Source organism: Amphibalanus amphitrite, unplaced genomic scaffold, assembly GCF_019059575.1.
Source record: "Amphibalanus amphitrite isolate SeventyFive unplaced genomic scaffold, NRLGWU_Aamphi_draft 000294F_arrow, whole genome shotgun sequence".
NCBI lineage: Eukaryota > Metazoa > Arthropoda > Thecostraca > Balanomorpha > Balanidae > Amphibalanus > Amphibalanus amphitrite.
The window spans coordinates 510,698-538,550 of record NW_024881789.1 but is presented as its reverse complement, the minus strand read 5'-3'; the positions used below and the strand labels follow the sequence as shown (position 1 = coordinate 538,550).

The 27,853-nt window shown below is 51.2% G+C and overlaps 2 protein-coding genes across 3 annotated transcripts; one reads left to right on the top strand and one right to left on the bottom strand.

Moving 5' to 3' along the window:
* Positions 1 to 277: 277 nt before the first annotated feature.
* On the bottom strand, positions 278 to 13,211 carry LOC122387650 (ubiquitin-like protein 3). 2 transcript variants are annotated; one of them, XM_043378019.1, is made up of 5 exons: positions 12,961 to 13,211; positions 9,929 to 10,343; positions 8,414 to 8,522; positions 3,167 to 3,331; positions 278 to 1,365 (listed from the first exon to the last, which is right to left on the bottom strand). In XM_043378019.1, the coding sequence occupies exons 2-5, from the start codon at positions 9,974 to 9,976 to the stop codon at positions 1,301 to 1,303; spliced, it is 387 nt and encodes a 128-aa protein (XP_043233954.1). In that variant the 5' UTR covers positions 9,977 to 10,343; positions 12,961 to 13,211; the 3' UTR covers positions 278 to 1,300. The 2 variants fall into 2 exon arrangements, with proteins under 2 accessions (XP_043233954.1, XP_043233953.1); XM_043378018.1 differs by having other exon boundaries at positions 9,929 to 10,458; positions 12,961 to 13,090.
* Positions 13,212 to 13,418: 207 nt separating this feature from the next.
* Positions 13,419 to 17,069, top strand: LOC122387646 (jupiter microtubule associated homolog 1-like). Its single transcript, XM_043378013.1, has 3 exons — positions 13,419 to 13,571; positions 15,863 to 16,008; positions 16,640 to 17,069. Exons 1-3 carry the CDS (start codon positions 13,516 to 13,518, stop codon positions 16,843 to 16,845), a joined length of 408 nt encoding a protein of 135 aa, XP_043233948.1. The 5' UTR covers positions 13,419 to 13,515; the 3' UTR covers positions 16,846 to 17,069.
* The last annotated feature ends 10,784 nt before the right edge of the window (positions 17,070 to 27,853 follow it).

Sequence of the window (27,853 nt, the reverse complement as noted above, 5' to 3'; positions counted from 1 at the left end):
CAATCAAGGGAGCGATGAGATAACTAACCTTTCTATGAAGTGGGAAGTGGGCATTTTGGGCATGCCACTTGGCTGTAGTCCCTTCGCTCCTTTCCCAGCCCTGTTCCAGTAGCGGAAGTCGCCCCGGTCCCGTCGCCGGACATCGTGTGACAACAGCCACCGGTTTTCACCGGATATCGACCCAGACTGCTTCAGTATAAAGCGTTACAGTACGGCCGCCACAGTCAGTCCCAGTCACGGACTACAGAACCCCACCACCCCGTCCAAACCACAGCACCACCGTTCAGTTAGTCTATTTACGCCTACCGTCTCACTCAAACAATAGACCTTAAAAGAAAACACGAAACCTTTAAACGTGCAACATTCCGCCGCCAGCCGCCGACTCCGCTCGGGCGGGGGCGGGGGCGGGGGCGGGGGCGGGGGCGGACCGCCCGGCTAAAACACGGCCCGGCGGCCGGCGGCCGAGGCGCCGCTGAGTATTTGGCAGCCTCGCCGGGGACGGAGCCGCCGTTTCTCAGACCCACGACCGAGATTCACACTCAGCTCAGATCTACGTCTGGCTAACGTCGGCACAACAGGCCCGTGAGCCGGCCAGGTCGACCGGGACCCGGCTAAAATGTGTACATTATACTATGTAATGGCTACGAGCGAAACGCGATATAGCGCTACAGGAACTGACGAGAAAACGCGCGGCGTGAGCCATTCATAGCACGCCGACGCTAGAATAGAGAACAGGAGTCAGCACACGCATACAACACTCAAAACCATGGCAAACACATGTCGCGCAATACAGGTACACAGAGCAGAGCTACATAAAACAGGCGAGCGCACGGAGCGACGTAGCGAGCGTGCTTCGGGACGCAGAGACGCCACCGCGCGGTACTACTAGTTGTCGATCTAGATCACAGATGGCGCGGCGATCGGCGGCGGCGGTGGCATGGAATGTTGACGGGCGACGTCCGGCGAGCACAGGCCGATCACCGGTATCCGCAGGCTGACAGGAACGGGCGCAGCAAGCGCAGCGTGCTACAACAAAGCGCGTCACCCGCTCACTTGCACTCAATCGACCGCCTTTCACTCGCGAGCATGGCTCTCCCCACACGGCCGACGGGTCGAGCCCGCGGTCTCACACCAGTGATGTGGCGTCCTTACCGGTGGAGGGCTCACCTCTCCTCCCCGTCCTTCCCTCACCAACTCATCGAGTCGTCTCCCGGCCCGGCGGAGCCCGCCTGAGCCTGCTGACTGACACGGTTAGACATGTGTCGTACCGGCTGTCTCCTCCATTTGAACCGCCAGGCCGCTAGGACAGCACACACGAGGAGGCGCAGCAGCCGCGCGAGCTCGCCTTGCTCTTCTGCTGCTCATCTGCAATAGATGGGTGGTGTAAGAACGGGGGAGCGGATAACGAAAACTGGGCGATGCAGCCGTGAATAGACCGGGACTGTTATACATTCCGAGATCAACAGTTGCGAGGAGGAGGCGGACACCCCGCAACACGTCCTGCTGCGCTGCCCGTGCCTCTGCGGGGCCCGCCTCCTCGCCATGGGCAACATCTACGGACGCCCCACCGACTTGAGACGGGACGACGTGGTGGCGGCCTTGGCCGCCGGCTTTCGGTCCTTCCAGAGCCGAACGACTACGAGCCGGTGACGGGGCCGAGGGGAATACAACAACAGATCAACAGCTCAAACTTAAAAGGTTTCATAATTGATCAACAACGATTAAAATAATCCAGAAACAGTAAGAACATAAAAATTTACCAGCACTAAAATCGTGAATCCGGCGTCAAAACAGGTCGCCGCTTGAGATCAACGAGTGTCAGAAAAGGCGACTTATTTTGCGATTTAAAACTAGAACCTTTCCTCCACACATCCTTGGCAATATTAGCATCCGCTTCCAAACTAAATAAGTTTGAGCTCAAGGAGTTAGACTAAGTTACTTATTCTGCAATAGAACTAATACCTCAAATCCACCATACGAGCTTGCCAGCAGTCACATTGGTTTAATAGTTTCCAAACTAACAAAACAGCCAGCAAACCTCTCCACTTAGAGCGACTCAGGAATTGGTCAGGCTTGTAAGCTCTTTTGTGTTTTTAAGAGCTTCTGGTCGTGAACAGCTGATTCCGGAGCTCGAGCTCTTCGCCTCTCCATTGTTTCCACGGAGACACGACAGAACAAGTTAATGGCCTCTATAATCGCTTCCTGGTCCTAGAATTACAGATCCATTGAAATAAATAACAAAACATAGGGAGTGCCGACTCCGTGTTACCAGATAAACCAGATATTATTCCGGCCGCAGCTAATGTTGTACGTTAGAACTACCTTGCTCATAGTGGAATTATTGTGGCCGAACTTTGATGTGACAAAGGTGCATAGCACATGGCTTTAACTAAGTCAAGCCGAGGGGAGTGTCACCTAGGTCTGCAGAGAGTCATTTACGTGTATGATGCTATGACACCGAACGACCCTGATTCAGTAGTTGTAATAACTGGCTTTATCTCAGCGCATGACGCTGACGTAATACTCGCGGCGTCATGTTACACTCAGTTAGGTCAGGCGTGAAGAACTCGCTAGAACCACTTGCACTTTCACAACGGTAATTTCGCTCCTCTACCCACTCGTGTGAAATGCGAGACTCATACAGCAATCAGTAAACATTCTGCTATCGATCGTGCAATATTGGCCAGATAATGACGGTACGTAAAAGTACCCTAAAAAGTACCTGGTCGGAATTTTAACAACGTAGAAGAAACATGATGAGGCCTGGCAAACTACCTAACTCAATTGCAACAGTCTATACTTTGTGGCTTAGGGAGACTCAATTGATGCTCGATTGGCAATTAGGTGCAGGGCTGGTAGTTAATTCGGCTAGGGAATATCCAGCTTAATATCACATAACAAAAGAATCAATAGTTTAAAAACATAGGAGCCTAACATATAGGTATGCCGTAGCACACAAAGCACTGACAATGGCAACACTAACACGTTTTCCACAGTATAATAGTACAAATTTATGTTCATATGATTTACTGCGGCAGGCTTGACGAGGCCATGCGGTGCACGAGCTCATCCTGCAAGCTGGACCCCCTAGACTTTGAAAGGACTTTCTATCCCCGCTCCGTGACACCTCTACCACAGATCCAACCACCCCGCGGCGCACACTCACCCTGTGAGCTGGGCTCGGGCAAGCTCTCTCGCGGCACCAGGTGCATTACGGTGGTTTTGCCGAGCGGCAGGCCCAGCGCCGACAGCTTCACGTTGCTGTGCAGAAAGCGACCCTGGTAGATGAGACGCAGTACCTCCGCCTGGCTCACGGCCTCCGAACTCCAGTCTGGGGGGGGGGGAGAATGGGGTCAGGGGAGGGCGACCTGCTGATTCTGACCTAGGCCGACTCAAACTGATAGGTAGCGTAGGGGCCACGGTGCCAGGTACAGCGGCACCGAAACCCCACAGCGCAGATTTAACAGCGACAAAGACCAGCTCTATCGTTCTGATGCACGTTGTCAGTACGGGTGCTACAGCAGGTCAACAAACCACGGCGGACCGTCCCAGTGGATTGCCTGTCTCCTGCCCGGATCCTGATGGCAGCATCAGACAGTTCAGCGGCGCTCACTGAAAGCGGCCTGTAATCAACACGATAGAGCAAACACCATTCGGGCCCACAGAAGATCAAAAGGAGAAAATCTGAGCGCCGCCAGGCGGCCGAGCAGAAACAGCGCCGCTGAATGCTCGCCGGCCGCCGGTCGATACCGTTTTAGCGGAATAATTCCGGGATCAGCGGCGAACAGTACCGGCGACGGGCCGGACTGATGCGTCAGAAAGCGGCTTACGAGCGCCGAAAGCTCCTTTGCGCCCGGCACAGCTACACGACAGTCCAATCGTCCGATTAATGAGACGGCAGCCAGCTGATCGGTACGGCGACCGACTCTGCAGCGGCGCTGGCTGGCCGGCGCGTGAAACCCGTTCTATCGGGCGCACTGACATGGTGCAGTGCGGCTGCGACACGTCATTGGGTGCCTCCACGGCTGTGCTAGCGAGTGGTGACCCGGTCTCTGATGGAAAACAGCCCGCGCGTGCCGCACACACACTGAATATCACCGCGTGGTACCGTGCACTAGATTCGCAGCGGGCTCGGAAAACCGGGCCAGACGCGGCGCCGGCGGCCGCGCGGTGGGAAGCCGACGGTACGAGAGAGTTGGATTGGATATCGCCGTCCGGGTAGCACACGACACTGTCGGACGACCTAACGTCACTGTCAGACAGTCGGAAGTTACTGTCTCAGCCCTACATCACTGATCGATAGCCCTGCGGTCACCGATAATTTGACGTAACCGTTCACCATATTGAGGTAACTACCATACAGTCAAACATCACTGTCAAGCAGTGCATCACTGTCAAACAGTTCAACCAAACCCTCCAACGTTTCCATCTGAACCTCAGTGTTTCTCAGTCGGCGCCGTCAGACGTCAGGGTCGGCGTGTGTATATAACCCTCGACAGCAGTGTTCCTTTCCGCGACAGGCACGGTCTGCGGCCGTCACTCAGGCTTCCCTGCGGCACGTGACCGTCCCCCTCCCCTCTCCTCCCTCCCTCTCCCCATACAGACAAGTGGTTCCGACAAAAAACTAACGCAGAGAGTCCGGTATTGGCCATTTGCCAATGGTGGCCGCCGGCGCCTGTCGGTAGGTATGGATGAAGTGTTGCGGAGAGGGTGCAATATCCGACCTCGTTCACAATATTGGCTGGGCGGCGGACCGGGCCGCCGCGCTGTGGTGGCGTTTCCTGCCGGGGGCCGAGGCGGGCGATATTGGCCGAGAGAGCGCCTCGGGCCAGCGCGCCGCCGAGCCGGATTGGAGTCGGGTGCGTTACACGGTCGGCAGACAGTTCACACCGCCGTCATACGGCCCGGCCGGCCGGTCAGATAGACTATAAACGGTGGTGTGAGCAGTGCAGATAGTTCACACCAGTCGGTGTGATACACCCGTCACGCAGACCGGCCGGCCGGTCAGTCAGTCAGACGGACGGTCCGCTCCGTTTGTTAGTTCCCTGGTGACGGACCGACTCAGAATGGTCCCAAGAGACCGTCGTACGGGTTCACCCGGGCACACTGAACGCGGAACGCTGTCCAGTGCGGTGTGCTGTTTTGAAAAGTAGGAAGAGTCGCTGCAGGAAAAGTAGGAAATACGCAAGGAACAAAGAACTCTAGCGAAGCTGCATAAGTTAGCCATCGGACACTGCCCGAGGCAGGCAATGCCATTCCACGATAAAGTTTGAACAGGCAGACGATCCACAAGACGGGGCTGAAACTTCACTAAGACAACTAAGACAGTTTTCATTGAATTCATTTTATCAGCTCATATGAATCCTTGATTCGGTTGGGATGCATTAATATTATGGTGATCCAGAATAGCAAAATCAATGTAGATAATATATAGGAGCAAATTATTTCATAGGCACAAAGTAAGGACTTTTTTGAACTTTTGAACCATGGCAACTTTTTGAATTAAACGCATGCCCCAATTCATTTTGTCTTCTTTTATTCGCTGCCTTGACGTCCACCGCCAGAAATCCGGGGACCGGCCGTGGCTACGTTAGTTCTAACTCTTACAGCCTGAAAAGGTCAAAGCACGCCATGTGTATACTAAAGGAGGTATAACTAATCAGTATCAATGGGCTAACTTATTAAAAAAAAAAAAAAAAACGCGCCCCTGAATAGTCCACTAGTCACGTTGATAAATCATGACGGACCCTACATTTTGCCTATGTATAACTAATTCATCAACGAATGAAAATATCACCTTCAAGACTGTTTACACGAATAGCTACGGGAACGAAAAGGTGCTGTGAACCACATATGCAAGAACTTCTGGTAAACTGACGCTTACGACCTCATCTAAGCTGGAAGAATGTCTGGAACGGTGAACGATAAAAGCACTCGGAACTTCTTCCCGGCTAGAGAAAACACTGACTTCCGAAAGTCATAACTTTCCAACTCTCTGATACAAGTTTATGTTTTGTCCGTGAAAAACGACCTTGTTATTCTAGCAGTTTCGCGATAAATTCAGGTTATTGCACATGCACAAACAGGGCTGCGTATCACATCAGCCATCGTTATAGTGTTCTGACGGTGTAACATTATGCACGGCCAGCAATAAAGCCGTTTCGATATCGGTAAACGAGGCAAGCTACAACGGGGAGACCAGCCAACGCTGTTCCTCCCTCAAACGATCACTTAGCTGCCTTTTATGGCACCAACCGGAGTAGGACTGGCGAATCCAATAAAAGTACCACAAAACATTACAGATCCCCGAAGCATCGGAAACAAACATTTTACCATGCCCACTATAATACAACTCATTCTAAAAACTTATCTCTCGCTTTCTGCCCTAACATTTCCCTTGAGTGCAGCTCTGGGCTCACGGAGGCTGCCACCACTAATGGCTGAAACAGACTCTTTCCGCAGTCAGGAAATCGCATGCGAGAGCCTATTCAAATACATGGAAGCACGCTTGCATCAATCGCACGCACCTCCCGGATGCGATTGATCCGGGAAGAATTATAATGTACTTGAATAGGCTCTCGCATGCGATTTCCTGAACGCAGAAAGAGTCTGTTTCAGCCTTAACCCACGTCCAATGGCACAGGATGGCAGCCGACCGGTCAGTTGCACTCCCCGCTCCCCCTACCGCACCCTTTCCTCGCCCCTCGCGGTGCCCCGCCTCCCCTGACGTGACCTTCCGACATCCGTCTATAGCGTTCACGCCGGTGCTGAGTACCTACTACCGGTGCGGCCCACCCCGGCCGGCCCGCCGCCGGTCACATAGGTCAGATAGCGACGGACGGTGACGGACGGTCAGAGGGCAGACAGCGACGGTCAGAGGACATAGAGCGACGGTCAGAGGACATACAGCGACTCAGAGGACATACAGCGACGGACGGTCAGAGGACAGACAGCGACGGTCACTCAGAGGACATACAGCGACGGACACTCAGAGGACATACAATGACGGCCAGAGGAGATACAGCGACGGTCAGAGGACATACAGCGACTCAGAGGACATACAGCGACGGTCAGAGGACATAGAGCGACGGTCAGAGAACATACAGCGACGGACGGTCAGAGGACAGACAGTGACGGACACTCAGAGGACAGACAGTGACGGACACTCAGAGGACAGACAGCGACGGACACTCAGAGGACATACAGCGACGGACGGTCAGAGGACATACAGCGACGGTCAGAGGACATACAGCGACGGACACTCACGAGAACATAGAGCGACTCAGAGGACATACAGTGACGGACACTCAGAGGACATACAGCGACACTCAGAGGACATACAGCGACGGTCAGAGGACATACAGCGACTCAGAGGAAATACAGCGACGGTCAGAGGACATACAGCGACGGTTAGAGGACATACAGCGACGGTCAGAGGACATACAGCGACGGTCACTCAGAGGACAGACAGTGACGGTCAGAGGACAGACAGCGACGGACACTCAGAGGACAGACAGTGACGGTCAGAGGACATACAGCGACTCGGAGGACATACAGCGACGGACGGTCAGAGGACATACAGCGACGGACGGTCAGAGGACAGACAGCGACGGTCGGTCAGAGGACATACAGCGACGGACACTCACGAGGACATACAGCGACTCAGAGGACATACAGCGACGGTCAGAGGACATACAGCGAATCAGAGGACATACAGCGACGGACGGTCAGAGAATAAACAGAGAGCCGACCACGTGTCAGAGAGCGGTGCAGTGGGGCAGAGCTGATAGGGTCACAGAATAAATAAAAGTAGCCTACTCGAAGTACGCAATAAGCAATATTGCCAGCCGGGGGGGGGGGGGGGGAGTCGGGAATACCACAGAGCGTGACGCGAAAGGGAACGAGCGTGGACAAATGGATCGCTGTCACACTTGATAAGTGATGGATGAGCAATGACGTCCAATAGATATGCATCATGCCTCGTTATATACTCGCATTTTACTTACATAATCATAGCATTAAAAACGTATATGTAGTACGTTCAATACTGATTCCTTCAAAAGAGACGTGATACAAACTGGCATTGACTAGTGAAAGGCCTGGATGTCAGTATCCTTTCAACCGACAACCAATAGCTGGGTAATGGCAGCTGCCTGGGCCTGCCGGGAGGCATTTCTCATAAAAGTCGGTATCAAACAACATAGTACTTACTACGGAGAACAGACATAAATCGGTGCAAACAGCTAAAACTACAATAGATCCGCTTCACAAACTGACCTTAGAGCATAACTAGCAAGTCCCTCTCCTCCAAACAGACCATGCTCCACATCTACCCCCCCCCCCCTCACACACACACACACATTTATCACACTCATCACTCTTTCTCACTTCCATCTCACCCCTTCTAACTCACCTTCTGGCCACGTGTCGAACACAAACTGGGCGATATCTCCGGCCGAGTCGCCGGCGTCGAATAGGTACTCCCTACTGCGGCCGCTCACAAGGATGAGCCGCAGGTTGATCTGAAACAGCCGGCGGCAGACGTTAGTGAGAAAGACAACATCGTCCTCACTGGTACGGTACGGGACAAACAGAAGGATAGACGGACGACGGACACACAGATTGACGGATAGACGGATAGACGGATAGACGGACCGACGGACCGACGGAGAAAACGTCAGATGAGTGAACAAGAAGCTTCCCTAGCGGGAAGCTGTTATAGAGCGAGGGGACGGAAGCATGAATGTCGTGGTGGTGTGTACTGTGTAGTGAGCATCGAGCGACAAGTGTCACTTTTAGGCTATTCAGCACTCAGCACTCACTGTAATGGGAGCCTGGCGAAAGCAAAACAGATAGAAGAAAACCGAATATGAAGACAACTGACAACAGCAGCTTCCAGAGAACGGCTACCATGATGGTACTCGAACTCGCGCGAGCTGTATACAAGCTCAGACCCTCTCACATGTCACTACAAGGATGGCAGGACATTACGATGTCAGCGGGTACAACACATTTTTCGCCTAACATCCGACACAGGCTGTATCCAGCTCGCTTCTCTGATATGAAATCTCGGACTGGCATTTGTCGAAAGCGACGATAAAAAGCGTCGGCTGCCGGCCGGATCAAAGCCTGGTGCGGACGGTAAGCAGACGTCATCATTGGGGCTGGTGGTCGGCGCCGCCTCGTTACACTAATGGGCGGACCGCTGACGTCGTCACTGCTGCTGTTGCTGGTGCTGGCGGCGAACACCGATCGGTGCAAAAACGGCCGACCAATCAGATCAAAGTGCGGCCGCCGCGGGCGCATCGGGACCCGGCGGGGCACAGCTGGTGGGTGGGAAGGTCGAGACGGGGCAGACGGGTCGACATTACGCCACATAGGGAAGTGCATCCGCGGAATGAGGATATGGGGAGGCAAGTGGGAAGAGCAGATACAGTAAGAGCTAAGAAGCTTTCGAAAAATGTGAATATGCTAGGTTTTATCTGGAAAATGTGGAAACAACACGGACAGTGATGAATGCAAATACATCCGATGCGACATGTGAATACAGTCGTTCACCCCAGTAACGGAGTTTATCAGGATGCTTTTTGAAAATACGAATATCACAGAGACTGGGAAATGTGAATAGGGCAATAACATCAGGAAAATATTTCAAGAATTACTGACAACACATATAAGAAAAGCAACATCGCGAGGCGCGCTTCACGCGAATTAACAACTAGCAAATAAATACGAGTAAAAGAAACATTAAGTAAATTGTGATAGTAGGGCACGACCTTTACAGTTGAGTCAACAATGCCAAACAAAGGAAGCCGACCAGTAATTAGCTGGCGCATCTACCGTCACTCCCATCCACAGAAGCGTTAGCGGAGGCAGCCAGCCGTAGCGCCTGTGGCCCTGGCGCCGGAGCCGTTACTCCGAGTCTCACCTTGTCTGCGGGAACGTGCTTGTTCTTCACAGCGGAGGAGCGCGACATGATGACTGTCGGGGGCGGACTGGAGCAGTGGCGACAGTTAGGAGCGCTGATCGACAGTAGGCAGTTTGTTCAGGAGTCTCAGCGGTCTCTGTCACTCTGCATTCACTCGCGCCCGGCACTCTCCGCACGTCTGGCGTCACTCGCGGCACTCAGTGAGTAACCGTCCGCCCGACACTCCGGCCGGCACTCAGCAGACTCGGCCGTGGTCGTGTGCGTGCGCGCGTGCCTGCGTCGGTGCCAGCTGTGCCGCGCCGAGCGGCGGCCGACGGAGGAGGAGGGGCAGCCGCACCGCCGACGCCGCAGCAGGGAGTGTCGCGCCGTCGCCGTCGGCCCACTCACATGGCGTGACGCACGCCCGTGACACCGGCTGCCGGCAGCGTCACGCGTCACACGCACGCCGCGTAACGGGCCGGGAGGCGCCGACAGACCCTCGGACCGGTCACGGACGGCGGCACACGGCGGGGTCACGGCCCGACGCGACCCTGGCACAACGGGGGCGGCACACGTCAAACTTGTACTATCAGGACATGTAAAATGTCAAACTGGTACAAAATGACACATCTTTCAACGTCATGCACGAGACATAACTGAAATATGACGAGAGTAAATTTTATGCCCCACATTGTTGAAAGGCAGACTGAAAAGGAGATGAATGATTTATGGGAGAGGTAATGATGTACTTTTTTGTGAGAGACATTTCTTACAGTTAAGATTATAATCGAGGGGAGTGAACAAAAAGGTTATTTTGAACCATCAAAAACTTTTTAATAAAGGCTAAAACTTCAGTGAGCTATCAAGTGACCATTAAACCTATCAGACAACTAGTTAGGCATATACCTACTGTTATATTCCAGATTTGTGCAATATCCATACAGGATATAAAGTATATGTGAAGTCAGACCCATAAATTGCTATAAGATGAGTCTATATTGTACACACATGTGAACTGATGAAATATTGAAACTTTGAAACCTACAAGTATATGGGGACAGGGACACTATCACTTCTGCTGCCCAATACACACATCATTAACATTTTACACAATTAGAGTATAATATTAATAACATTTTTATCATATGTCATTGGAAGGGTAACTCAATGAAACATTTTGATCCATGATATTAAAGCTCATGATTTGCCAGACTTAACTGCCAGCAATGCAAGAATATATACACCTTATTAAACATATGTGAAGCAATCAATGATTTCAAAGCTGTAATTTGAAAGCACTTCACTTGACTTTTGTTCTTGAAGACTCATGAGATTTACCTTAGCTGCAACAACAGCAATGCTGTTAAAATCAACCAATCAGAAATGTATTCAAAATCAGCTGTTGGAGATAACATGTCAGTGAAAGGACTTCTGGTACACTCGTTTGTATGCAATACAAGCCATCACTACCAAATGCAAGCTGATTTCAGTTGGGCAAACTAGACTTTTGGAATCAAAATATGGAGGCATCAATAATTTGATTCTGGTGGGAGGAGCCATGACCAAATATGGGCATGGAATCAATTTTTTGATTCATTTTGGTACACTTTTGACTTCAAATGTATCATTACGGTTGAAAAAAGGCCCATGACGGTGAGATTTTTCTTTAAAAAGGTAGAAAAATGTGGTAGGTTTGCAAAAAGTGTTACCTCAAAGCTAAGAAATTGTCCCTTTGGGCTTGTGAATGAGAAAAAGACAGAGCCACTGTCCATCACGTAAAAGCTGTTTTGAGGAAATCACACTGTATGTTATTTTTGTATCATGAATCACATACTAAACATTCAGTATTTGTGTAAAATGGCAAAATGAAATTTTTAAAACCCTAATTATCATTGTTGTAGTGCTTTTATATTATTTATATGGTTTTTATCTGTTGCTTCAGTTTTTGTATTCTTGACATTTAAAAATTGTGAATTGTTATCAAATGTAGTGAAGGTAAAGTACAACAATGCTATAGGTATCTGTTGTGGTGCTGAGGATACCACTAAATGAGAATAATAGCAAGATAAATGCTGTATTCTTGGAAGTCATTGTTGCCTATCTGTTAACATTACCTGTGAATCAAAATAATGATTAGCCAGCTGATGGAGAATCAATATTATGATTATCTGTTTAAAATGAATCAATTCCTTGATTGCCTTTCACTACCTATAGAGTTCAAATTGTTATGATAGGAGCAATCATATTTTGCTTAGGAGATAGTTCCAACATTTCTGTTCAAGATCAGGCATGCTCCTTCTTGAAACACTTTCTTATTTTTATGTGATTGGTAAGTTAGAAATGGTCTGCATTTATGCCCAAATATGGTCATTAGGAATCAATCTTTTGATGCCTCCATATTTTGATTCCAAAGGTCTAGTTTGCCCAACTGATTTACTGTACATTTATCCTTAATGTGGCAGGTGGCTGCATTCTTGGCAATTTTGTGAAATTTCTCATCAGGGAATGATTTCAGAACAAAAATAAATACACCGTTGACTAGAGTGAACATTGGGTTTCCCAATTCAGAAAAGTTGTGCTAGTCTCAGTCCAAGCTAAAAAAATTGCTATTCAAAATCAAAACCCCATGTTTAAAGTCATTGGCAGATCCAGAAAAACAATTTTGGATGCTGGGGGATGGCATAATACCCCTAAAAAAGTTTCTCTAAATTCCAAAAACTTATCAGATTTCTGCTCCTTACACACTGCTGCGCAGTTTCAAACATACTTTTCCGAATAAAAGTAAAGTTTTCGTTTTATTCTTCATAAACCACAAATTTTCGTCAATTTCGGGCGCTGCAGGGGGGCGTTTGCCCCAAATATCCCCCCTGGATCCGCCAGTGTTTAAAGTGGTAAATTTCCTTGAAGCGTAAAAAGTCAGAAACTGAAACTGTGCCTAGCAAAACACCAATTTGAAGAAAGTGGTACCTATTAATCCCTTCAAAATAGAGCATGCAAAGACGAATTTCTAAGCAAAACTATGCTTTGAAAATAAGGAAAGAACTCACACTTACCACAGACTGTAGCAGAGACCTATATCCAAACGGTTCTCAAGGAAAACAAAGAAAATAAAAACGAATACTTCCAGCGTCCCCGCCTGTGCTTTCTTTGGCAATAGTTTAGAGACATCAATGGCGCACATACGACAAACAGAATCAGCTGAATTTTTGCCACTGTTCAGTTTTCTTGCTTTTGCTAGCGATCGCAGGTACAGCAGTTTGTTGAGAATGTAAATGACGTAAATCCAAATATTTTAAGGGCAATTCCTGTTCCGATAGAATCTCGATTATTTTTTAGCATTCAAAATGAAAAGAAGGAATTATGCGATTGCATTTCAACCTAAGAACCGAAAAATGATTTTCAATTTCAATGGTTGAGACTTATTTGAAGGCCAATTTTGTCGTAATAGAAACGTCAGCTAATATGAAACTGATTAGGTGAACATCTTGAAGTGAAAGGGAGGGGCGATTTGAAGGCTTGACGGCGCCGCCGCCGAAGGTCCTTTGTCATTTCATTTTCGGCGGTGGTCTGGGGCATTTCTGCGTGATTCTGTATTACCTACATTCATTATGACGACTACTCAAAATACTATTGGTCTGGGTGGCTCGGAGAGGATCTCAAGCAGGTAGGTACCTGACTCTCTGGCACTGTCTTTATCCAGAATCGAGGCACAGATTATCCAACTTCAACTTAAAATTGTTGGAATTTTCGCCTGCACACGTGTTGCCTTGCAATTTAAATGCCCAGCATTTTGCTTTCATCTGAAAAACAATATCATTTCCAACCAATATTTGTTCTGTAACACAAGTCTAGCATGATGATGTTCTCAAATTTTGGCATTCAGCATTGACTGGGCGCAACACATAGAGCTCTGGCATTTGCGGAGCAGAGGAACATTCAGAGGGAGCAGAGGCATCAGTCACAACTTTAGGTACAAACATTTAATTCACTTCTGACCTCCAACTGACATGAGTACTCAAGAAGCTCACACCTTCGTTAGTTCGTCAATCTGTGCAGCCATTGAGTGACGAGTCATGCTCCAGCATCAGAAAGAAGGCCTCTGAACATAACATATATTTGAATTGCCAAGCCCTCCAACTAAGGAAAAGGAAAAGCTATTGTGGAGCACTTACTGCCGAAGCCACGATGAACTCGATCACGCCAGGTACGTCAGTGTTGAAACGACCTGACTCTGAGGAACATGACCAGAGCCCTCCGGCGACAACATGAGAAAAGCTGGTGCCTGGTACTGTCAATCGAAGTTAACCCGAAGTGCTTCTGGCGGTACCTCAAGACCAAAAACGGCATCGGCGACCTACAAGACGAGAATGGGGAAACGGTGTCTTCTGATAAGGCAAAAGCTAACGCCATGAACAGATACTTCAGTAGCGTCTTCGTTGAAGAAGCGTCAGACACCATCCCTGTCCTGGAGTGCCCTAATCACGGACCGCTTCTGGAGGACGTCGAAATCTCCCTGCTACGGGTACACACTAAGCTGGCAGCGCTGCGGGCACACAGCTCACCAGGACCCGATGGCCTTCACCCTCACGTACTGAAGAAGAATGCAGCCGTCCTCTCTCACCCACTGAGCTGGATCTTCAGGAAATCCCTGGACTCCGGGGATGTCCCCCAGAGTGGAAGATCGGCCGACCGATATTCAAGAAAGGAGATCGCCGCCTACCATCCAGCTACAGACCGGTCAGCCTGACATCCGTCTGTTGTAAGGTCCTCGAATCTGTCATCAGGGATGAGCTCCTGCACCATTTGTCAGCAAACGGCCTGCTTCACAGAGCTCAGCATGGTTTCCTGGCGAAGCGTTCGTGTAGCTCCCAATTGCTTGAGGTACTGGAAGACTGGACCGCTGCCTTGGAAGACCGAACCCCGGTGGATGTGGTCTACCTAGATTTCGCCAAAGCTTTTGACTCGGTGCCGCACAAACGTCTTCTCGAGAAGCTGAGGTCGTATGGTGTCGGAGGTAAACTTCTCACCTGGATACAGACCTTCCTAGTTGGCCGTCGTCAACGGGTGCTGATTCAGGGCTGCAGCTCGGAGTGGGCGCCTGTCTCCAGCGGTATCCCCCGGCCCCAAGGTTCAGTGTTGGGGCCGACGCTGTTCACAATATACGTCAACGACATGCCACTGGAGGTCTCAAGCAATATGAAGATGTTTGCCGATGACAGGAAGTTATATACGAGTGTTAGAGGTCGCACCGGGCGCAATAAGCTCTGCTTATTGCATGTTTACTCGGTCTGTACATTGAAAAGTCGATACACAAGTTGACAAGTTGTTCTTACTTCTTCTACGCAAGACTCACAACCGTTGGGCATCGCGGTAACGTTAGCCACACGCACGTTTCAAACTTATCAGCGATCATATTCTGTATAGTTATCGAGCATAACTGGAGTGTTCAGAGCTATATGAAAGCAGTTTGCAGGATAACAAGGCAGGATCACATGTTTCGATGTGTGGCGTTTTTTAGTACGAATATCGTTTCTGCTCGGCCGAATTGATCTCGGATGGTTTTCAATCTAAATTTTGCTTGTCCTTGACAGACCTCAGAATCTGTGTGATCGGGATCGTCTTCGTTTTCAATGCCTGTCGTAGTTTCAGAAAGGAAATAAAGGGACAATCTAAACATCCTTCAAGAGTTACGATGCATTGCCAAAAAAAATCACCAGTTATTATATACGCATACGCATGATACGCATGTTTGAAGAATCCATAGGAGCACTGACGTAAGTTCAGCAATTTCCACTGAGAGTAAAGAATTGTTTCGAGGTCCTTTACTGCTACCCATCATAAGGTTTATGATATCCTGCATCCACCCGTTGTATTCCTGCCTCCCTCTACTCCAACTTCCTCTCGCTCGTGCTGAGGACGCCCGCTGACCCCTGCCCCGTCCCCTCCCCGCCGCAGGGTTCTGAAGCCCCCGGGTGGCGGAAGCTCTAACATTTTCGGCCCACCCGACGAGGAGCCTGCGCCGACGCGTGTCAACAACCGGGGCGCGTCGACGCTAGTGCTGGGCGACGAGCCGGCCCCGCCCGCCGCCGCCGCACAGCCCGGTAAGGCCGCCGACCGGTACACAGGTGCCCCGCGCCGGCAGACCGGCCGACCCACATATGGCCCGCCACTGTGATAGATGGGGTGGGTGGCCGCGGCTGATGTATGGTTTGGGTTGATTGTTTGGGTAAGGTGTATGTAGTGGTGAGATTGGTGATGTAGGAACAGCATTGATAATAAATGATGTGTGAGCGATAGGTGATCATGTAACTGATTGCGTAACATGTTTTCGTTCGTTGGCTATGTCGTAACTATTTTTGGCTCTTATGAGTACGGGGCATCATTGGGGCATCATCATTTTACGTAGTTTTCACACAGAAGTTTCAGAAGTTTCCTTATTGTCTGGTTCGTAAGGCTGTGTTCATACTGCACCCTCTGACCGGCCGTGATCCGCTGTTTTGACGGTGTAGACGGCGCTGTCCATATGTGTTGGCCGTGCCCGCCCTCCGCCGGCCGTATTAGGAGGCGGTCACTGGCGGCTGTGGGCTCAGGGAGACGGCCGCGCCGGCTGTCCTTGACCCTGTCCGCGGAGACGACGTCCGCTGCTTCCGGCGGCGCGGCGCGGCTCTTCCTGTTCCCCTCCCCGTCCGTCCGGCGACTGACGAGTGACGGCCGCTCTCCGGCTGTCCGCAGAGGCTGAGGAGCAGGAGAAGGAACAGAACGGCGAGCAGCAGGAGCAGAACGGCGAGAAGCAGGAGCAGAACGGCGAGGGGGCGCCGGCCGTGGAGGAGGGCGCCGGAGAGCCGGACCCAGCGGCCGCGCCGGCGCCGCCGCCGGCCGCCGAGCCGCCCAAGCCGCGCCGCCAGCCGCCCGGCGGCTTCTCGACGCCTCTCTGGTGAGGGAACAGGCCGACGCCACCGCTGCCTTGCCTTTCAGCGCGCCGTGCGGCTGCCCAACCCGTGCCAATGCAGCGGGCCGCGCGGCCGCCACACCCGTCCCAGACGTTCGGTTTAAAGTGTCGCTTCGCCGCCGCCGCCGTCGCTATCGCCCTCGCCATATTATTCCGTGCGACGGCGTGTGTTACTGATCACTATTCCGTTTTTAATACATAACATTCTGTGGATTTAATCTGTGGTGATTTGTTTTTCAACGTTGCATAAGAAGAGGAGACGGCGAATATCGGCTTCCACCTATTCATCAATGACGCAGTGATGTATGATTCAGTGGGCAAACACACTGTCAGCGCTTCTCAGCGCTCCTTGCCGAAGCATTATTTATTTCCAGTCTGAAGCACTGTCCCATTTGCCCTTGACAAGCCGAGGGCATGCTTAGCTTCCACTCGACTCAAGGTAGACACAACTCTCGCTTGTATGACTGATTCAGCGCCGGCCGTAACTCTGCCTTACCGTTCGCTCGCTTCATTCGGCGCTCACCAATCCAGGTAAATGGCCGCTGTCGGCGACCGTGTGATCGTCCGGGCCACATTTCCGACACGGAGCCAGTTCCCCGGCCGCTCGCTCGCTGGCCGCAGCCCCGGCCTTGCGACACACCGAATACGCTAGCGCCTGAGCGGACGTATTGAAGCGGTGCGGTTAGGTCTGTACCGGCCGAGATTAGCGGCCGTTGTCGGATTGGGCGGAATTCGCGCCGGTGTTCGCTCTGGGTAGCGATTCGCAACCCCGCGTGCAGAGCTCGGCCGGGGAACCGGTCTGTGGCACATCGGAGGCTATCTGGAGGGGCGGCGGCGCGGCCGATTTGGTCGGCCGCGGCCGGTGTGTAGGAGGGACGGGGACGGTGGTTTGTTGGCCAGGGCGCCGACAGGGCGGAGGGTCCTGAGCTGCTGGATAGGGCGGGGTCGCGGGGTGTGGGTAGCGGTTACTGTTGAGCTGTTACGCCAACTCACCACTGGGCGGCTGCCAGTCACGGTTTTTCCCGCTGTTGCCAGTCGGTCCATGACAAATGATGACCTCAATCGTGAGGTGGTTTCAAATTACGGCATCGTCTGGGTTTTAAAGGTAACAATTGGCCTCGGACTGAATCCAGTCTGGAATGCCGCATGTGAGCCGATTTGTGAGCCCCGTGGCCCGATCTCGCGGTCTCGTCTGACGCTATGCCACAGTCAGTTCCGTTTGTTCTCTCCCAGTGAGGTGTGGTCTGTTTTCAATGCCCCCGCGTCGTCCCTTCCCCGAGGCTGCTTGGCACGGTTCATTTTCCCTGAAGCATCGGGTCACTGTGGCTGCCCTATGACGCAGCGATAGCCCCGGACTCAGCGATAAGTCCTTCCCTTTGTTATCGCTCGCCACAGCTATCTTTGGATGGTGACTCCGACTCCTTACCCAAAGCTCACTTTGGATTCTACCTCACTGCGGCTAGCCCATTGTCTCGCACTATAAATCTGAACCTAGCGTCTTCAGACACGGCCTCGTTCAGTCTCGGGCTACGATCATTACCTGCACGTGGTGCATGACTCATCCTTGTTCGACCCAATGCTGGCCTCCGGGTCACCCTGTTCGACCGAGCGCTCGCCTCTGAATCACCCTCCTCGGCTCTCCTGGCCCTCGAACTCACCTGATCGTGGGTCACAGCACATCTCAGACATTCGGCCGACCGCCGACTCAGTATGGTTAGGTGAGCGACATTCCTCAGACTCTGTGCTCCCGTGAGCCGGCGTATGGCGTCACAGGCGTGTAACCTGAGTCGGAGATGGCTCAGCTGAGGGGGCCGGGCTGGGCACTGTCCATATAAGGCAGTGCCGGTCCGGTCAGTTTCCGGGAATGTTTGCCAGGCGGCGCTGTCGGCTCAACACGTCCAAGAGCCTAGGTGGATCCAGGGGGGGGGGGGAGATCTGGGTTGGGCTGCCCAAGGGCGGCCATTGGTGCAGGTGGGAGGGGAGAAGAGTGGTTCGATTCGACATAATTGCGACAACAATGTCGCCTGAATTCAGTGACTATCGCTGCTTCCGGTTCGCTCCGAATAGGTAGTCTCACAATGCTCTGATTGCGTCATTTCTTTTGTGGCTTTGTTCTCCGTTCTGTCTCCGACGGTTTCCGTATGACATGTTTGACGGTTGCCGCTCTAACTGATTTTAATGTTTTCCTTTTAGTTCGTGACGTGCTTCCCCGTTTCTTCTTCCGGTCAGCCGTTGTATGTTTTTTGTTGCTGGTTAGCACAGACTGTTTCAGAGGCTGAGTTTTCCTGTCGGTGATATTATAAATTGAATTTATTTGAAGCTGCAGCCAGCCTTGAGGACCTAATCGCGGTGCCTGTAGGTGCCCGGAGTGCTGAGGCATTGCGACGAGTTGCAGCTCAGTTATATTATCTGACTCAGAAGTCAGGAACGACCTTGACTCAGTAGGCATTTATCGCCTGTCCTAGTCGACACTTGATCAGTGCTCCCGAGCTTCTTGATCAACTACCGTAGAGCCACGGTATCGGACTAATGCTGATAGCTGTTTAGTCCGGTAAATCATTTCAGCGAAATGAGATCGCCTGATTGTTCGGGATAACTAATCGGCAGCTCAGAAGGCCTCTTGGTAAGCTCCTTTGGGACGCCAGCGTTCTCGGAGTCTGCACTGTCACTGGGGAATGATATGCGTCTTTTTTATTGCAAAGCTGCCTATTTCACACCTTTTCCGTAAGCATTTCTGATTTACATGAGTCCAGATGTCAGTAAGGCCGCTATCGCTTCCGTTACCTATGGTTTGTGGTGTTTCCTCTTGCCTTCTTGGTGCACATAGACAGGTGCGAAATGCAACGAAAAGTTATGTTTCTGACCCTAGGTTGCGACGTTCGATTCTGACAACGTTGTTGATAAGTTCAGAAGATATGACGGTGCAAGTTGATATCACGCGACGTCTCGTTCGTTTGTTCTGCTCCGTTACCTTATGGTTTTATGACATTATCGGAGATAAATAGAGCCGTACCCGGTATTTGAAAGATACACACTAGCACTTGCCCTGATTCGCAACATGGCTGTTGATTCCCTGACCTACGCCCGCCTGGATTTTAGGACTAAAGTACGTATCGCTAAAGTACGTAGGACAAAAGTACGTATGCAAATGTTCGTACGCAAATATACGTAGGCGATAAAGTTCGTATGCCAAAAGTACGTACGCAAATGTTCGTACGCAAAAGTTCGTATGCAAAAGTACGTAGTGCATAAAGTACGTATGTCAAAAGTACGTACGCAAATGTTCGTACGCAAAAGTACGTATGAAAAAGTACGTAGTGCATAAAGTACGTATGCCAAAAGTACGTACGCAAATGCTCGTACGCAAAAGTACGTATGCAAAAGTACGTAGTGTAAAATGTACGTATGACAAAAGTACGTACGCAAATGTTCGTACGCAAAAGTTCGTATGCAAAAGTACGTAGTGTATAAAGTACGTATGCCAAAAGTACGTACGCAAATTTTCGTACGCAGAAGTACGTATACAAAAGTACGTAGTGTATAAAGTACGTATGCCAAAAGTACGTACGCAAATGTTCGTACGCAAAAGTTCGTATGCAAAAGTACGTAGTGTAAAAAGTACGTATGCCAAAAGCCAAAAGTACGTACGGTTCGTATGCCAAAGTACGTAGTGTATAAAGTACGTAAGCTAGAAGTAGGGTATAGTAGTGTAAGTTGAGCCATTTTTTCTTTATTGCTGCTCTGTTGCCATACTACAGGGAACTCATGATAAATTCATATACCAAATAATATAGCTTTGTCCATTTCGCCCATTTACTCATCGAGAAATTTTTGCTATGCCTTGTAACAAATGCTCATTAAATAAAGAATAAGAAAGGTATTACACATTGATCAACTTAACCCAAGGGTTGGGTACGTACTTAATACCCTACGTACGGGGGGGGCGAAAAACGCCCCCCGGGCCCGCGAGGGTTAATCTAGTGTATGGGGCTTCTTGCCTCAGGCCGTGGGGCGTTTTGCCCTGGGGTTGGGGCAAAATGCCCCATTTGCAGTTGCTTCACAAAGCACTTCCTAGCTGGGAGTCCGATCATAATTGAATGAATTTGAGGGGTGGAATTTAAAGTAAAATGTCAGATGTCCAAAGAACACATTGAGCACAAATTTGGCCTTCCAGGTGGTGTGAGACAAAAGTAGGTACCTATGTAGCAAAATAAATTATCTGGGGCGTCTTGCCCAAGGCTACCCTACTTTATACTCTACGTACAGGTCTCGCGAGATTAAGCGGTAGGTTTTGCACTTTTACATTTCCGGTTATATCTCAGAAACTAATCGATCTACGATGAAGCCATTTTATACGATCATGGCCGGCTTGTTACCCAACAAGTCGATCGCATCTTCAACACTTAAAAGCTTAAGACGACAAAGATATAGCCTGAAGTACACTAAATTTTCTAGGTGCAAAACCTACCGCTAAAACCCGCGAGACCTGTACATTTGCTATACGTAGGCTTTTGTACGTGACGTACTTGTTTGTCCATACGTACTTTATACCCTACGTACTTCTGCGATACGTACTTTTGTCCGTGACGTACTTTTGTCCATACTTACTTTTTACCCAACGTACATTAGCTATACGTACTTTTGTCCGTGACGTACTTTTGTCCATACGTACTTTATACCCTACGTACTTCTGCGATACGTACTTTTGTCCCTGACGTAGTTTTGTCCATACGTACTTTATATAGTACGTACTTCTGCGATACGTACTTTTGTCCCTGACGTACTTTTGTCCATACGTACTTTATACTGTACGTACTTCTGCGATACGCACTTTTGTCCTTGGCGTACTTTTGTCCATACGTACTTTATATTGTACGTACTTCTGCGATACGTACTTTTGTCCCTGACGTACTTTTGTCCATACGTACTTTATACTGTACGTACTTCTGCGATACGTACTTTAATCCTACGTACTTTTGCTTACGTACTTTTGTCCTACGTACTTTAGCGATACGTACTTTTGTCCGTAACCCGCCCGCCACCTACGTTCTTAGCCAGTTTGTGCGACCGCCCTGCCCTCTGGTGGCCATAGGTGAAACTTCCGAATCACAGATGACGCCACCTCTGAGCGAGTTCGCCCGCAGTGCTGGGCCTGAGCCAAGCCTGAGCCAGCCGCCTGCCGGTCGCAACATTTTGCCGCTGTCTGGTAGATGGGCCTGCTCATTTCAAGTTGATCACTGTTTCTGTTCATATTTGCTGCAAACAGGCTCTGGATTATCAGCTATCGTTTTGGCAGTCGGCCAATTCAACTTTGCATGTGTCTACCTACTCACTGTCTTTGTTGGAACTTATAGTCAATAGTCAATGTAATCATGCAACACATTCATTCGGGTGTTACAGGCGTATTCAGTTGTAAGCTGAACGTTCGTACTTCCTATTTCAAAATAAGTTTGAAGAAACTGTCACCAAGTTTGAAAATGTACCAGTCACCAAATGTTAATGTGCATTCATGGATGCATTGCGTGTGACTTTTTATTCGAGGGTAAGTATGTTACATTATAAACCAATAAATGCGATGCTCTTCTTATCACACACGTCATGGTCTTTCCGCACTCAACTGTAGACATTGATACGTAAGGCACTCCTCCAAGTGGCTCAGTGAGTGAACACTGAACAACGGTTATATCACGCCTTATTATCGCATCATGTGACGTCGCGTGGGTCACCTTTACCTATTGACTTATCGGATGGGTGCACCGACTCTTTAGTGCCCTGGGTGCACCGATAACATAACTCGAGGGCGTATGACTTGCAGCTCTTTGTCACAGCATTGCAAATAGTTACTGATTGATGGATACGTCGACCTGACCTGTATTTCTTGAGTTCCTGATAGTGGCGGCCCTCACACGCGAACTAAAACGCGACAGATAAAGTCGAGGGTTCCGTTCGACGCTGTCCGTACTGCGTGGGACAATCGGCATTGGGATAATTCGTACCGACTTACGATGTTGAGAGGGTTGCATCCTCTTAGCGGGCAATGTGCATACGGCGGATGGCTGTCAAGGCAGCGGTGGCGTTTGAAATCGAAGATGGGATCCGTTAAACCAACCGCTTCTCAAGTACGGAACCAAGTGGATCTCCAAACGTAGGTAACCTTCTATATTTCCCGAATTACCCTTGGTGGGACCCATCATTACCCAGTCCCTGTCCGTCCAGTCATCAGACCGGCCATATTTACGGCAGCACGGCTATGTTCGTGTGCTTGCCATTGAAGCTGAACGTCCGAGTCGGAACGATTCCCGGCCGGCTGCAGGCAGGCAGAGCTATCGGGATACGGTGCACGAGTGCGACCCACCGCCGTGGCGGCGCTGCCAGATCTGTGACGTCAGCGACGGCCGGGGAGGGTGCCAGGCCCTCAGCTGGGCCGCGGGGACCGCGGCGGAGGGTCGGATATAACGGAGCAGGCCCCCCTTTCGGCCCCGCTCCGCGCGATTATCGGCGAATGGAGCTATAGCTGGCCGCCAGTGGGGTTTACAGGTCACGGTTGGAGTTTAGGTTACTGCGAGACGTGGCATGCTCTCTGTGGGCGTTTTGCCAAAGGTCTGTGAACTTGATGGGAGGGTTGTGTTGACAAAGGGAAGGTTAAAGGGACCCTCCCACCTTCAAAAAAGTTAATGAATTGGCATGAAAGTGATGTCGCTCGGTTCAGAAAGAGCAAAAACGAATATTTACCAAATTTCATCGAAAAATATTCACCGGTTTTCAAGATATTAGACTTTTACTTTTGTTTACTTTTTGGGATCTCCGCTGTTCCTAGCGACTTTATTTGAAAGTGCGGCATTTGTTGCGCGCAAAGCAGCATATACCACCGCGTGCTACAAAACGTTTTAGTCAAACATTTAACGGACGTTCGAAAGCCTGATGACGTCATCAGATTCCCGTAATGGTTAAGAGATAGGGACCACGCTGGTCCCACCCTGCAAGTAAAGGGAAGAAATTTCTTTAACACCATAAAGCTGCGGGGGTTGCGACCAGGATAAATGGTGGTTTCTGAGCCTGGCCGCAAACTTGGCTATCTCAACTCAAAACTAATGTTAAGGTGGGAGGGTCCCTTTAAGGCCACGGATGTCAGCTGTTGTGTGCGTGAACTTGGGATCTTTGGGATCGCTCAAGGATCGCTTCATACTGCTGTTTAAATGCTGGAAATAAAACGTCATAGCTTTTTCCTTTGATCTTTCAAGCACACCGTCCAATAAATTTTACACTTAGTAGGTATTAATCGTAGTAATCGTATGTATTTGTTAGGCGCAATGAAACAGACGTCATCCCTGGGTGTGACGTATGCCGATTACCCAACTACCGAGATGTTGCAGAGCTGCGGTGGCGTAATGGTTTGTTTCTCTGGAACTACGGAACTGCTGAGCATTCGATGAAATACCAGCTGGAGCGCATCGGTTGTGAATTACAATCGCCGGCGTTCACTAGAGATAAGCGAGGTTTCTCCGACGAGAGTCGCCCGTCGCTGTATTCCATGAAGCCCCAGACTGTGGACTTTTCCCGGTCGCCGTCAGCCGTCTGGCCCCTGTCCTTGAAAGTCCTGCGCGTGGCCTTGGCTGGCTCGCGGGCCGGCGGGACCGCCCCTGTTCCCATGCGGCTGTCGGAGGCCCATCCAGGCGAGACTCCCCTCCTAACGGGGACGCCGGTGCTCCCCGCCCTACCCTACCCCAGGGTATGCGTCGGACGGGCGTACGCCACCTCTGATCACGCGTGTAGGTGTACCACCTGCCTCAACCGTTCGGTGCCGTATCAGCTGACAGCGCGGTCCGACACGCGGTCGGTGAGCCCCGCCCGTCCAATTTGACAGTGGGGCCCCACGCGCCGAGGAGCGCCGACGCTTGCGCAACGTCGGACTGCGACCCAGATCGCTAGGTGGCGCTGGCTGGAGAGGGGGCACGGCCTAAACCGAGCCGTTCCGTTACGAAAGTAGGATCGTCTCTCTCCGCACCAGATATCAGACCGAGGATTCTGCCAACCGCCAAGTGTCGATACGGGCAGAAAGCTAGCACTGTAGCAGTCGGCTCGATTTGCGGCTCCGATATCGGATCTCCCTATCCCCTGGCTTCAGAAATTGTCGCCTTCCCTTCTCTCCCCCCCCCCCCTCCCAACGGTCCCGACTTCCGAATCCCTTCCTAATCCTTTCCCCGCTCCCGCTGTGTGGATGGGTCGGGCGGTCGGGCTAATCCTGTGATCCTTATCGGGCGCAGACCGGCCACCCTTTCATGGGACATCAGGATCCGGACCTTACAGAACATTCCAAACAGCCGGGGCTCACTTGAAACGGTTTTCCTGGGGTGCCGAATACACCTCAGATGGGTAGCCGATGGCGAGGGGATGACGCAATCGGGGGCAAGGGGCTCGTTTTCCAGGATTTGAATACGCGGCGGCCGTAGTGGTCGCGAGGGGAGCCAGTGGACGCCGGACGGTGCCGCGTCGGGTGCGACCTGTCCAGCACCGCGGCTATTCGCGGAACGGCTCGGCCCGCTGGCGACGGGAGGGGGTAGGTGGGGGAGGCAGGCACGGGCGTCTCGGGCCCCGGACGCTGGAGGGAGAGACGTCGGACGTAGAAGGTTCGTCTGAAGACAAGGAATGACGCTCAATCACTATTCCAGCTGGATGAGGGGTACTTCGACCTTTGATGGTCGATCAGTCTCGTATACCTATTTTGTGCACCAAGAGCAAATGAAAAAAATACGGGGACTTATTTGTTCTGCGAGCTATTGTTGTTAGTAAACGGAAGTAACTTCATCGAGCTCATAAAATGCGATAAGTCGTCGCTCAGCGAACTGATACCTACACGGTATAGAACGCATTCGATGGCCGGTATCTGTTCTGCCTTTGCACTGCCACCTCAGCTCTCGTGTTCGAGGCCATTGCTCTGGGCAGTGGACAGTGTATTACACACGAGACCGGTCCAGAAACTCGTTTTCAGATGGCCGATATTCCTTCGGATGGCCCAGCACTGCTCTGACGAAATAGACCCAGAGTTTATTTGTCCTTTGTCGACCGGTCCCGTCAACCTCCCTCGACGTCTGAGTTTGACACAAAACTGCCAGTGACATTTCCGAGCCAGGATGTGGATGCCTGATTAGATCAGAGTATTAGGAGTTATGACCATTCGTTCATATATCATCATATTGATATTGCTCAAGCCCGTTTTCCGTCTAATTATAGTCGAAGGATGCCGTTTTTATACGGCCGGCGCCACTCCATACGAGCTCTTCAAAATATTTCCTGAAGGCGTAACAGCCATAGACTATGGAGATGAATGTCAATGTCATTTCGGTACCACCTGTCATGCGAAAGGGACGCGATATGGGCTACTTTTTTTTTTGCATTTCCCAGTTCCCATTTCTTATGTGTCCGACGCCAATGATGCATGAGATATGCAGGATACGCATGATGCATGTATGAGATCCCTTCGGTTTTCCTTGCCTGCTGCGCGTCAAGCCACCCCAAGGCATACATGACACTACACAAGTAATGCCAAGGTGTAGCGCCTGCGCTCGTGCTATGACCGCTCGCGGCCGAGGCTGGGGCGGCGGGATCGATCGATAGAATAGTGAGTCACCGTCCCAGGCACAGCTTCACCGGAACACAGACTGCCAGGGCTAGTGAGGACAACTAGCTGGAAGCTAGCAGAAATATCGTCCTTGGGAGGATGGATTCACGCTCAGAACAGCTGACTGGCCAACTCGATCTGCGCCTCAGCGGTCGGTAAGGCGGGGCAGGCGTCGGCGCGTGGTCCCTGACCTCTGACCCCGCGGCCGCAGGCGGAGGGGCACAGGGTACGTTTCCAGTCGCTCCAGCGCGGACGGGGGACTGGACATCCGACGTCGAAGACTACACTGGGGAGTCGGGTGGCATTCTGAGAGCGCTGCGAGATGCATGGCGATGAAACCATGTCCATGTCCAGCCCCACCCCCAAACTAATTCAAAAATTGTTCTGGGTGCTCCTCGACTAAGTCTCCAGGGCAGGCCATCCCTGATCCCGTCAGCCCCAGCCCGCCGTCGCGGCACTCAGCGGGCGCCATTGACGCCCCTCCGTTCCAGACGGTCGGTGGGCGTGGTCGGGGGGGGGGGCGTACGTCAGCAGTGACGTCACGCCGGGGTTCACATGACCGGCCGGTTTTCGCCACGTGGCCGACTCGGATAGCGACCACCCAAGGGGTGCGAGGCGACCATGTTCGCACGATCGGGGATGACTTTAACGAATGGCTGGGGCCGGGCTCAGGGCATAAATTCAGTCGAAAATTTAAATGGTCCCAGGGACTCATGACAGGCGGCTGCGTCAGGTAAGCCGAGTTATGGGTGACGTTTGCCGTTTCGTAGATTAGTGATTGTATTGACAGTGGCGAGGATGGATCACTTCGACGACATTAGATGAGATCAAAAGTGAACTATGCGAACTACACACATCAAAAATCGTCAGCTAGTGAGCCTTCCCATCCTGATCTGACTGACAGCGACATGAGCTGAGGCCGTCCTGTTGCCATGTGATGTGTGACGCCTGCCAGGAACGCACAGCCCCCCCCCCCCCCCCCGCTAACGACCGTGACGTCACGCAGTGGGTGGCGCACACTTGACCCAGTCCTGCGCAGCTGGTCGATACAGCCCGACAGGAGTGCTCCCGTCGGCGACACGCGGGTGGAAGTCGTATACCGTCCCGTCGACGGCCAAAGGACCGCAGATGCCTCGGCGGAACCAATGGAGCATCGTAGACGGTGGCTGGGCTTTAACAGCGTAGTCGAAATATACGATGACGTGGGCATTCACGCCGTTAAAGTGCTCAACTTGAGCACTTCTTCGGTGATGCTGAACATATCTTTACGCAAATGGACGATCCAGAGATTTAGTGATCAGCATAAATCAAGGAAATATGATCTTCTCGTTAAGAATATAGACTAGTCCGCCGCTTTCATATAGTAGGACCTAACACA

Excerpts from the sequence above, each read along its gene's own strand:
- LOC122387650 (XM_043378019.1), bottom strand. The coding sequence starts at position 9,976 with ATGTCGCGCTCCTCCGCTGTGAAGAACAAGCACGTTCCCGCAGACAAG. Across the intron at positions 8,523-9,928 it reads AGCACGTTCCCGCAGACAAG|ATCAACCTGCGGCTCATCCT; the intron begins GTGAGACTCGGA and ends CGGCTGTTTCAG. Across the intron at positions 3,332-8,413 it reads GTTCGACACGTGGCCAGAAG|ACTGGAGTTCGGAGGCCGTG; the intron begins GTGAGTTAGAAG and ends CCCCCCCCCCAG.
- LOC122387646 (XM_043378013.1), top strand. The coding sequence starts at position 13,516 with ATGACGACTACTCAAAATACTATTGGTCTGGGTGGCTCGGAGAGGATC. Across the intron at positions 13,572-15,862 it reads TCGGAGAGGATCTCAAGCAG|GGTTCTGAAGCCCCCGGGTG; the intron begins GTAGGTACCTGA and ends TCCCCGCCGCAG. Across the intron at positions 16,009-16,639 it reads CGCCGCCGCCGCACAGCCCG|AGGCTGAGGAGCAGGAGAAG; the intron begins GTAAGGCCGCCG and ends GGCTGTCCGCAG.